Here is a 12,623-nt window from a genome sequence, read left to right as displayed (position 1 = left end):
AAGGTTGGAATAGTCTCATCTACTCATGCAATAAACTAATTATTCTACAGATCAGTTTGTATTTCATAAATATGCAGTGAAGAGAAATTAGTGGTAAGATACCAGTGTAATGTTAATTTTTGCTACCGGTAGAAAAATATGACATTTATAAATGTAAAATGTTGCTACCTTGTCAAAATCTGATACCTATACCAGGATTTCCTCTGTAGCTATAAACATTTATTTTTTTGGTCTAGTTAAAACAATCCAATAATTAATCTGTGGTTATATAGAGAATAGTTTTAAAAGATTCTAAAAATGATATAGCAGAATTAAAATAATGTAATAATTATACTATATTTCCTGGCGAATCACACCTACGGTTTGTTATTTAATATCTTCACTCGTAAAATACACTTAACAACACATTTACCGATTTAAGAAACAAGACTGGTGGTCATGAGAGTAAAATAAAATACATTTTTACAATTGTTTCAGAACTTGTATTTCCATAAATCAGAAGCGGTTCTGAAAGTCGCAAGCTGATGACGTTTATCTGTTATTAACTGTGCATTTCCGGTTACAGGGTACCTCCGTGCGCGTGTGTTCAGTGTGAGTTGACAATCTGTAGTTTTTTAATCGATATTTCTCATCAGATCGTAAATGGATGAGATATGTTCCACGGGCCAGGTGTCGTTATCAGCGATGCTGGTAACGACTGATCTGGTGACTCCTGCGTCTCCCAATTCCAGCATCAAACCACCCGCAAACCAGGCGTCTCAGGCTCGGGGGAAGAAGCGGCCGGCGAGTCCTGCAAACAACAACGTTGGAGCGGCTGCAGCTTTCTTCAACAAGAAGAAAAAACTCACATTTACTACGGCTAGCACTGAGGTGCAGCAGGTACAGTACGCTTGCCTTTCAGAGAGCGTTCTCAAGATAAAGTTGTTGTGATATTGCCGCCAGTTCCTGATTCACCTTCAACGATTTCAGAGGCTTGTGTACATAGAGATTGTATTAGCCAGTGGAATAGCCCCACATATCGCCTACATCATGTCCTTGCTATATTCCCCCATGAAACCCCCTGATTTAGAACGTATTTTTTATTTTATTATTATTATTATTTGTTTATTTAGCAGACGCCTTTATCCAAGGCGACTTACAGAGACTAGGGTGTGTGAACTATGCATCAGCTGCAGAGTCACTTACAATTAAATCTCACCCGAAAGACGGAGCACAAGGAGGTTAAGTGACTTGCTCAGGGTCACACAATGAGTCAGTGGCTGAGGTGGGATTTGAACCGGGGACCTCCTGGTTACAAGCCTATTTCTTTAACCACTGGACCGCACAGCCTCCTTTTTATTTATTTATTTATTTATTTATTTCAAGCAGATCTTTTAAGTTATCGCAATTGTTTTATGGCATATAATGTGATTGAGCCAGTATTGGTCGACCCAAACGCCGCCCGCACTGTTGAATGTTCCCGGTGTTACGATGAGTCCTGTACCCCCTTGATATGGTGCATCCCCGAGCAATCAGCAACATTTCGCGCTTGTGCAGATCTCTCTAGATTGATTTGGAGCATGCGCATATTTCTTTAATAGAAGTCTGCGTGTGTGTGGCCGTGAACGCGCATTTTCTCCACTATTGCTGTTTTTACGAAAACTGTAGTAATGTTGCTCAGTTACCCGAGCTACTTCGAGTCTTATTTCACGATGTATTTCTTTTACTGCGGTTTTATTTTAATAATGCAAACGTACAATTTAAAACACACACAGCAGCATATAATAATATTTAAAGGGAATCATACTTTTTAAAAAGCTGTAAATGTTAAGAAATTCATTATTTGGGAAAAATACAAATTGTAAAGCAGTAAAAAATAAAGAAATGCTGCGATATTAAATCATGTTTTGTTTTTCACAGCACCAGAGAAGCTGAAATATTTCGTATCCCCAGCCTTAAAGGTTTTCTGAACGTAATAGGATTTTCTAGTACTATACCAGATGAGTTCATGGGGGTCCAGTTATGGTCATACAGGTCATTTGTATTCTCTAGGGGTACCCCCATATTTTATTACATGGGGGAAGCCTTTCCAAATGCAATAGGATCCTAAGTTTGTACCTGATGTGTTCAGGGGGTCTAGACATGCTCATACAGGTAATTTCTATAGAGGGGACACCCCCCTTATGTACCAACTATAATATTTGGCATCCCCCCCCCCCCTTGAGAACACAGGGGATGCCACATTTTATAGTATACCAGCTATAATATTTGGCATCTCTTAAGGGGGATGGCAAATATTATAGCTGGTATACTATAATATTTGGCGTCCCATCTTCTCAAAGGTAAAATTAAACTGACAGGGGACGCCAAATATCATTTGGGAAACATAAAAAATGTAAAGCAGAAAAAATTAAAGAAATGCTGAGATATTAAATCATGTTTTGTTTTTCACAGGCAGGGAAGCTGAAATATTTGTATTCCCTGCCATAGTTTCTAAATGCAGTTGGATTCCAGTATTAGATTACAAATGCTTTTTGTAAGCAATACACAAGATAGCTTCTCAATCTAACAAAATCTAAGTTAGCATATATAATGAGTAAATCATGGTTAATGTGCAGAAATCAAGCATACTAGTGGGGGTGAAACTTTAATACTGGGGTGAGTTAATTAGTTGTGTTATCAGAACTAGACACTTACTTAATGTGTATACTTTTTATCTATTATTTAATGGGGGACCAAATTCTATAGCACAAAAGTTGTAATATTTAACACACCTTTAACTTTCTTCTTTACTGAAAAGTTCTTAAAACTTCATCATTTATTATTTGACGTGGCTGAAGTTGGCTTCTTATTCGCTTCATATTCAGTCTAAGTGTGAAATGCAATTCTCATACTTGCATAATTAGCAAGTGTTGGGCCACTTATTTCTCTGCTGGTACACAAAGGGGGGTGTCCCCTCTATAGAAATTACCTGTATGAGCATGTCTAGACCCCCTGAACACATCAGGTACAAACTTAGAATCCTATTGCATTTAGAAAGGCTTCAACAGGTGATACGGAATATTTCAGCTGAAAAATATGGTATCCCCCATGTAATAAAATATGGGGGTACCCCTAGAGAATACAAATGACCTGTATGACCAAAACTGGACCCCCTGAACTCATCTGGTATAGTACTAGAAAATCCTATTACGTTCAGAAAACCTTTAAGGTTGGGGATACGAAATATTTCAGCTTCTCTGGTGCTGTGAAAAACAAAACATGATTTAATATCGCAGCATTTCTTTATTTCTTACTGCTTTACAATTTGTATTTTTCCCAAATAATGAATTTCTTAACATTTACAGCATTGCAGCTTTTTAAAAAGTATGATTCCCTTTAAATTTCTATTAACGATTCCTTTTTCTTTTATAACTTGGTGATAAAATATTGTTATATGCTGCTGCTGTGTGTGTTTTAAATTGTACATTTGCATTATTAAAATAAAACCGCAGTAAAAGAAATAAAATAAATACATCGTTAAATAAGACTCGAAGTAGCTCGGGTAGTTGAGCAACATTACTACCGTTTTTGTAAGCACAGCAATAGTGGAGAAAATGGACGTTCACGGCCACACACACGCAGACTTCTATTAAAGAAATATGCGCATACTCCAAACCAATCTAGAGAGATCTGCACAAGCGCGAAATGTTGGTGATTGCTCGGGGATGCACCATATCAAGGGGGTACAGGACTCATCGTAACACCGGCCTAACGTCTTTATCACTACAACAAAATGCTTCAAATTAATAATGCTGTAAAGTGTCTGTGCTTCTGTAACTGGGATCTGTATCCCTGATAATTTGTGTGTGGTGATTGGGGATGGGACGTGTGTTGCTCATTTGGTCACATAAATGCAGTGACAGCCTTTGGTATTTGTATTTGCTGTGTAGTGCCACTGAGATGCAACATAGGGATCTCATTTAAAGGGAATTCAGATGTTAGAATATGGTCTTTTTTTTAATAATCTAAACAGTGGCTGATTCACATATCGTCACACTAGAACTTGTATTTACCTATATACTGTATCTGACATCTCAATCCTATTATTTACTGATGTGAAGATAATTTACTCAGGTTTGAGGATTAAAATGAATGGCAGTATCTCGATCTGTCTCTTATGATAAAAAAAAAAGTTGAAAATGCCTCTTGTCTCTTAGATTTAGTAATCATGCTGTGGGTAGACAGTCATCCTTGACTAGAAAGTAAATTGGCTTCTCTGTCTGTCAACCAGCACCTACCTAATTATCAGAAGACTGAGTGTGGCTGATGGTGAAGGCTGTGGGATAAGTCCCTTTTTTCTCTCACCTTCTGTCTTCTGTGATAAATTCGGAGTTAGAAATTCTGGATTATTTCACTGACAGAATTCTCAGCAGCATTCTCTTTCTTTCATTATCTTCCATTGTTTCGGTTATTGACATTAACGATTTTAAATTCCACTTTCTTTCGGTAAAATGTGGGTGCCTGCCCCTCTCAAGCATCAGTAGGTCAGCATTTCAAGTTTTATTGAATAAGTGCAGGGTTTTATTTAATGGTGTGTTTGAATAGATTTTTGTATTGATCACAAAGCATTGTGCTGTAAAAGCATCAGTGCACTTGAGTTTGACAGCTCAAGTCAATATTTTATTTTTGAAGCTTAAACTCATGAAAGGGAATTATCAAACTGAATGGTGAAAGCACAGTGAAAGTCCTGCTGAATTGAATGTGTGTCACTTATGTCAACACTTTAACTGAACACGCATTGAATTATTTTGCTTGTAATAGTGTCCCTTTTAGCAAAGTTATTGCAAATCATTTTTCAATGTTATTTATTTTTTCCCAGCTGCCATTGACTGTGGATCCATCTGGAGAAATTAAAACTATGGCTGCAGATCCCAGCACAGCACCAGTTGAACCAACAGCCAAACCACAATCTTTCAAGGACCCAAACTTTGTAGTAAGTACACTACTTAGCAGTATTATTATTATTATTATTTTATTTCTTAGCAGACGCCCTTATCCAGGGCGACATACAGTCGTAGACAAAAATACATTTCAAGAATCAGTACAAGTATTAATACAATTAAGAGCAAGATAAAATACAATCACTTTGGTTCTAGCAAGTACAAGTAAATGACAAAATACGATTCAATAACGGAGCAGATAACAGTGTCAGTGTTAGTTACATCAGGATATAATTAAATACAAAATACTACAGATTAAATGTCACTTGACAGATTACAGTACTCTAAAGTACAGGGTTAAATGCAGTAAAATAGGGAGCAGATAAGAGCAAGTAAAGTGCATTTAAGGAAGAGTGATAAGTGTCCAGATGGAAAAGAGCAGTTTCTACAGGTGCTGTCTGAAGAGGTGAGTCTTGAGGAGGCGCCAGAAGATGGTCAGGGACTGGACAGTCCTGACATCTGTAGGTAGGTCATTCCACCACTGCGGGGCGAGGGTGGAGAAGGAGCGGGCTCTAGAGGCAGGGGAGCATAGAGGAGGTAGAGCCAGTCTTCTAGTGCAGGAGGAGCGGAGAGGTCGAGTGGGGGTTTAGGGAGAGATGAGGGTCTGGAGGTAACGGTGCAGTCCGATCAAGGCATCTGTAGGCGAGTACAAGAGTCTTGAACTGTATGCGAGTGGTAATCGGGAGCCAGTTGAGTGAGCTAAGCAGTGGAGTTGCGTGGTTGAAGCGAGGCAGAGAGAACACCAGGCGAGCAGCTGAGTTCTGGGTGAGCTGGAGCGGATGGGTGGCGGACGCAGGGAGGCCAGCCAGGAGGGAGTTGCAGTAGTCTAGGCGGGAGAGTACCAGGGCCTGGACCAGGAGCTGGGAGGTGTAGTTGGTGAGGAAGAGTCGGATTCTTCGTATGTTGCTCAGGAAGAATCGGCGAGTGCGTGCCAGAGTGGAGATGTGCTGGGAATAAGAGAGGCAGGGGTCCAGGGTGACTCTGAGGTTCTTAGCTGAGGAGGAGGAAGAGAGTGTGGTAGATTCCAGAGGACAAGCGATAGAGAGATCAGAGGAGGGGGAGGAGGAGGAGGGAAAGAAAAGGAGGTCAGATTTAGAGAGGTTGTTTGAGGTGATGCGAGTGCATCCAGGAGGAGATAGCAGACAGACAGGTAGAGATACAGGAGGGGATGGTGGAGTCAGAGGTGGGGAAGGAAAGGAAAATCTGAGTATCATCAGCATAGAAATGGTATGAGAAACCATAGGATGCGATGAGGGGGCCCAGGGAGCGGGTGTAGAGAGAGAACAGGAGAAGACCCAAGACTGACCCTTGGGGGAATCCTGTTGAGAGAGGGCGAGGTGTGGAGGTTGCTCCACGCCAGGTTACCTGGTAAGTGCGGTTGGAGAGGTAGAAGGAGAACCAGGCCAGAGCAGTGCCAGAGATTCCCAGGTCAGCGAGAGAGGATAGTAGAATAGAGTGATCACAAGTGTCAAAGGCAGCTGAGATGTTGAGGAGAATTAGTAAAGAGGAGAGAGAGGCAGGTCGGGCAGAGTTTAGTGAGTTGGTGACAGACAGGAGGGCTGTTTCAGTGGAGTGAGCAGAGCGGAAGCCAGATTGGAGAGGGTCAGGCAGAGTGGTTGGACAGGAAAGCAGAGAGCTGGCAGTGTACAGCCCGTTTTGGAGAGGAAGGGTAGGAGGGAGACAGGACGGTAGCTCTGGAGGGAGGTGGGGTCGAGGGTAGGATTTTTGAGGAGGGGAGTGATAGAGGCTTGTTTGAAGGCAGAGGGAAAGAGATCAGAAAGGAGAGAGGTGTTGAGAAGGGAGGAGATGAAGGGAAGTAGAGCAGGAGCAGCAGCTTGAAAGAGCTGAGTGGGGAGGGGGTCCTGGGCACATGTGATGGGTTTGTGACCCCGGAACAGGGAGGAGAGGTCAGAGTCTGAGAGGGGAGAGAAGATGGAGAAGGAGGGTAAGTTAGTAGAGGATGCAGTGGGTGTAGGGGTTGGAGCGGGGAAAAGTGTTAGAGTTTACGGAGATTTTAGAAGAGAAGAAAGGGACAAAGTCATGACAGGAGATAGAGAGGGGGAGGGGGAGGGAGGAGAAGGTAGAGAATAGTTTACGTGGGTTGTTAGTGGAGGTTTGGATTATAGATTGGAAATAAGAACATTTAGCAGAGGAGAGAGTAGAGAAGGAGGAGAGGAGAGAGCGGTAGAGGTCTAGGGCAGCAGGGAGTTTGGTTCTCTTCCATTTCTTTTCAGCAGATCGCAGTAATAACCAGTGCACACATACACAGATTCAATATTTTTGTTTAAAATCAAGATTTTATAGGATTATAGCCAAACGCAATCCAAAATGTCTATTGTATGATTGGAGTGGATGATAATAGTTTGAATGTTGGTGCTAAATCAAGGAAGTGAATGTGTTCACTGTGTAGAGTGACAAATGGAGGAACACGGTCAGCAGATAAGGTTTCCCAGTACCATAAAAATAACATTAGAACAAGGCAAGTTCAAGCTTTTCCCCTCCAGCATTATTTACTATCTTTGTAAACTTGTGTTACGTATTTATTTTTTGAGAACAATAAATTGCCCACACTGGCATTGTGATTAGTTACTCATCCAACAATATATGCATGCTTTATCATCCCCTGATGCAGAACTATTACTGTGTCGCTTACCTAAATGAAGTACTCCAAAAAAACTATAAAACTAATTTAAGAAACGGTACTCCGGACTATTGCAAATACCATATAAACCCAGGGAGAATTAAAAACTGTTTAAATCTTATTTGAAGCTGCTTGCTCTTTTAAGAATATTTTATTTTACTCCCATCAGTGGCTTTTTATCTGAAAACTTGATGTATTTATTATTATTATTATTATTATTATTTATTTCTTAGCAGACGCCCTTATCCAGGGCGACTTACAATCGTAAGCAAAAACATTTCAAGCGTTACAATACAAGTAATACAATAAGATCTTGTTTATCTTGTTTGGTACACCACAGTGTAACCATTAATTAGCCAGTCCCCCTGCTACACTCTGCCCCTAATGGATTTATGCAAACAATTTTGATCAAAATTATATTGTTTACTTATCATTACTTGCTCATCCCTAAGAGCTATATATTTTTATTAACATTAACTGCACTCAGTCTGCATTCATTAAGTAGTCAACGCTCCAACTCTTTCCTGATTGCCCTTTCTGTAAATGTTTAAGTATTGAATTGAAATATCATGTAAATTGATTCAACTAAAATGCATGTGATCACTAATACGTGGTGATATTTAATGGTTACAGGAATCCACACAATTGAGTTACAGTAGTAGCTATTTTTAAAGCTGCAGTGTCTTGCACCCTTTTCAGTTTTGTACTAAAATCATATTCCTTGATGTCCTGCTTCTTACATTTTTCCATAGTTTAGCATTCTGTGTGCTCTGCATTCCCGTAAGGCAGATTGTTTACATATTCCAAAATTAGCTTCAACTGCAGGGACATAAGCTCCATTGGACATACTTGCTACCAGAGAACTCTATAACCCTAAAAGGGCATTTTTCTTTTCTTGGAGTAAATATAGGGAGGTTCTAAAGGGTACTTCGCTTGACCAGATCACAGATACCCTGGGGTGTCAGCGTATGACATTAATATACTAGTAGAGTGTGGCCTCTTTAATTTGCTATCGGAGTTGTACCTCAAAGAAACCGGCAATTGAAATCACATTATTACTGGGGAGAACTGTATACAAATGAGTTCTTTTTTGGTTCATGTGTTCGACAAGGTGTCTCATAAGTCAGGCAAACAATATTGCAGCAAAGATGGACAATGTGGTAAGTGCACTGCATATTTTGAAAAGCTCAGTGTCTGTGTGATTTGTGTCAGCACTTAGACTTTGTAAGCAATTGTAAATGAAGCCCATTCTGTTCAAATGTTTATTTATTCATGTCATTTCGATTGTAGTATCTGTATATAAACGCTTAGCTTCGGTTGCACTTTTTTATGTAGGCAATATAAACCTGTTTATTAAAAAAAATGTTGATACTTCTTTACATTGTTTCAGTTGTATAGTTTTGTATGTATATGATATACCTGTATGTACACAGATTTATTCTCAAATTTGTTTATTTAATTTGTTACCATTTTTTGAGGATGCATATTATGTAATATGTCTATATATTAGGGATGCACCGAATCCAAGTTTTTGGGATTTGGTCAAATACCGAATCCATCTCAAAAGATTCGGCCGAATACTGAATCTACAAAAACTGTCAAGAAAAACTGAAGGAAACTGTTGAATGAAAAGCAGACTGGCAGCTACTAACAAGGGACATGCACAATCTATAGTTTTGAGCCTTTTAGTTAATAGTATTTTTATTACCGAATGGAAATATATCCTTGAATAAGATTTAAGTTTGAAACGTACACAATTTCCACTAGCCCCCTCCCCCCACAACAGAAACGTCAAAATACAGAATTGTTTACTTTACCTTTACAAGAAAGGAGAGACACATCTTTGCCATAACCCACTATTTTCTTTAATTACGTTTCAACCTGTGTCACCTGAACTGAGACTGAGAGCTATGAGGAAAACATTACCGTGGTGAGTGACCTGAATGATCTCCCTGTGAAATAAAACCCACGTTGATTTAAATGCACTGTGTGTGTAACACATATCAAATAGGCTCTGAAACAGTTTAAAAATTATTTTAATAAAACACAGCAGTTCCCGAATGGTTCAGCTTGTATGGGCACATTGCAATAACGTAAAATGTAATTTACTAAAGCATATTGTTCAGCAATGTCTTGCACATCTGACAGTTGTAAAGTTACAAAAATATATATATTTCAGTGTACCGTTTTTTATTATTTTTTTTATACCTCAGTATCATCTCTAGAACACGTTTGACAGACAAAGCAACAAAGCACAAAAGTCTACAACAGTTTGCCGTTACTGTTTACTGCATAACTTTACTCCATGAAAAGTCTGATGTGACTGTGCTGTTGCATACGGGGGTATGTTTGCATTCAGCAGCTGCATGATGTGTTTAGTGCGTGCGCCACCAGTAATTTAGGGAATCGAGAGCTGCGACAGAGTTCATCAAACGTGTTCTTGTTATTAAATACAACAGTTACGTTCAGTACCGGATTCGTGTGGATGTGACCATGACCAGTTGCTAGGAGTTTGAACAATCAGGTCCCTGGTAAAGCTGCAATGAACTGTTCACATTTATCACAGCATGAATAAGTCACACCAAAGTCTGTAGGCTTACTGGCTCCTCATCATTTAAATAATATATTTTATTGAAGTTAGTTCTGAAACCCAGGACTGGTTGACATTTCACACAGCCTCCTATGTATGCAGTGGTTTTAAAATTAGCAAAGACAGCAAACTCACTTTTCACCTGAGCCCGATTTGCTGTTTTTATTTATTCATTTTTTTTCTCTGTCTGTGCAGCACTCTGGGATTGGAGGTGCAGCCGCCGGGAAGAAGAACAGGACCTGGAAGAACCTGAAACAAATCCTCACTGCCGAGAGGGCATTGCCATGGCAACTAAACGATCCGAACTGTAAGCCGCTTACAGACTCTTGCTTGGATAGTGTTCACTTAATCCACTCATCTGTAGATAAGTACATTCTCAGATAATTGGTCTCAGCTGGTGGTGTTTGACTGGCCGTCAAGTGCTTAACCAGGGTGCAACACCCTGTCCGCATACAGGAAGCACAGGCCTGTTTGAAAGCCACAGTCTCCCAAAAATCCTCTGCAGTCGAACACTTTAATATAAGTCCTTGATTTAATACTCTGTTTTATTGTATTATTGAAGAAATAAGCTTATCCCAAGTTTAACACTGACTTGCTAAAATAATTACATCTCTTTAAAAAGATTGGTAAGGGGTTAACCCTGCTCTTTCAAACTGAAAAAAGCAAGCTGCTTAATAAATGCATGAATACCAGCTACAGTTGGAACAGCTAATTGACCATCCTTCAATCTAACATTTCAGCCTGTATTTGCAGGAACCCTATGATCCTTCCCACAGCTTTCTCCCCCTCTCTCTGTCTCTTTAAATTATATACTGGGTAGGCTTGATTCTTAGTGAAACAAAAAGACTGGACTGCAGATAGAATAACTCGTTTTTTATAATACGATTTCAAAACCGACCCAATGAATATTTATATGCAATTCGTTCATAGCGCATATCTCTCGTCGAGACTTGCTGGAGGCTTCTAGAATTAGGATTTATCATTAGGGTATTTTCCCTGCAGGCAGTAACCACGGTGGGGAGAGACAACAGACACATTGACCCAAGCCTCTGCAACTCAGACACCCAGGGAGGATTATTAGAATACAGGCTTGAAACAGGGCAAATAGTGGACTCAGACCCGCCTGTGTACTACAAATCTGGTATCTGAGAATAAAGAAAACTGGATAGTTGTAATGTACAGTAGAACCCCTTGTATTCTCCAACCTCAACCACCAACAAAAAAGAAATCTCATCTCGATTCAATTTTACATTTTTCTACATCCCCATGTTGTTCTACAGTACAGTATATAATTTTTTTTTTTTTTATACTTGCTGTTGTATAGATCCTTAGAAAATTACAAAACCTTTCCGTTCTATAAACCTCATTCTAAGTGCAACTTTTTTTTTCCCTTCAAATTCCAGACTATAATATTGATGCCCCTCCCTCCTTCAAACCAACTAAGAAGTACTCAGATATTTCTGGACTTCCTGTGAGTACAACTTTCAATTTTACATGATTTTTTTTTACCATATCCCCTGTGTTTTTTGTCTTCATCGGCTGAATACAAAAACAAACAGTGCTTTAAGAAGCTGATAAACAGACAAGTAGTCTTTTAAACAAAATTCCAGAATGTTGATGTTGATGATGATGATGATGACTTCAGAATAGAATGTTCATTCCAAATGGCTCCAAAGTGCCTAGTTTGAAAATAAGTTCACATTCCTTTTGTTTCCGGACAGCATTAGTTCCATAGCATTGAACCATCCCACAAATTGTAATGTCTTCTATAGTGTGGTCATTTCTGTTAATGTCTGGTGACAGGAAAGGTAGAGGTGTTAATTCGTATACTTCTCAGATGTTCCATGAAGCGATCAGCCAAGCGTTGTTTTGTTTCAGCAATATATAGCTTGTTACATTTGATGCAGCCAATGCAAAAAAAAAATATATATATATATATATATATATATATATATATATATATATATATATATATATATATATATATATAAATATAAAAAATAGGGTGCTGTGTGGTCCAGTGGTTAAAGAAAAGGGCTTGTAACCAGGAGGTCCCCGGTTCAAATCCCACCTCAGCCACTGACTCATTGTGTGACTCTGAGCAAGTCACTTAACCTCCTTGTGCTCGGTCTTTTAGGTGAGACGTAGTTGTAAGTGACTCTGCAGCTGATGCATAATTCACACACCCTAGTCTTTGTAAGTTGCCTTGGATAAAGGCGTCTGCTAAATAAACAAATAATATACTTTAGAGCTGGATGAGACTGGTCAATAAAATGTATGAAATCCATTAAATCTTCATTAGTGTTATCTGAGATACCAAATATGTCGTTAATGTATCTAAGATATAAAATGAGTGTATGTCTCTTGTACTGTTGAAAAACTTTATTTTCAATCCATCCCATAAAAAGACAGGCATAAGAGGGCCCCATTT

The 12,623-nt window shown here is 39.2% G+C and overlaps 1 protein-coding gene across 1 annotated transcript; it reads left to right on the top strand.

Moving 5' to 3' along the window:
* Positions 1-506: 506 nt before the first annotated feature.
* LOC131735418 (INO80 complex subunit C-like) lies at positions 507-12,365 on the top strand. Its single transcript, XM_059021552.1, has 5 exons — positions 507-879; positions 4,841-4,954; positions 10,388-10,499; positions 11,596-11,663; positions 12,330-12,365. Exons 1-5 carry the CDS (start codon positions 643-645, stop codon positions 12,348-12,350), a joined length of 552 nt encoding a protein of 183 aa, XP_058877535.1. The 5' UTR covers positions 507-642; the 3' UTR covers positions 12,351-12,365.
* Positions 12,366-12,623: the final 258 nt, after the last annotated feature.

Source organism: Acipenser ruthenus, unplaced genomic scaffold (genome assembly GCF_902713425.1).
Source record: "Acipenser ruthenus unplaced genomic scaffold, fAciRut3.2 maternal haplotype, whole genome shotgun sequence".
In the NCBI taxonomy this organism is placed as follows: Eukaryota; Metazoa; Chordata; class Actinopteri; order Acipenseriformes; family Acipenseridae; genus Acipenser; species Acipenser ruthenus.
Note: the sequence above shows the minus strand (reverse complement) of the source record. Positions and strands in the feature narration are given on the sequence as shown.

What these genes read in the sequence shown, in the direction of transcription:
- LOC131735418 (XM_059021552.1), top strand. Translation starts at nt 643, where the DNA reads ATGGATGAGATATGTTCCACGGGCCAGGTGTCGTTATCAGCGATGCTG. An exon ending in CTAGCACTGAGGTGCAGCAG is followed by an intron (nt 880 to 4,840) that starts GTACAGTACGCT and finishes ATTTTTTCCCAG; the next exon opens with CTGCCATTGACTGTGGATCC. An exon ending in TCAAGGACCCAAACTTTGTA is followed by an intron (nt 4,955 to 10,387) that starts GTAAGTACACTA and finishes CTGTCTGTGCAG; the next exon opens with CACTCTGGGATTGGAGGTGC.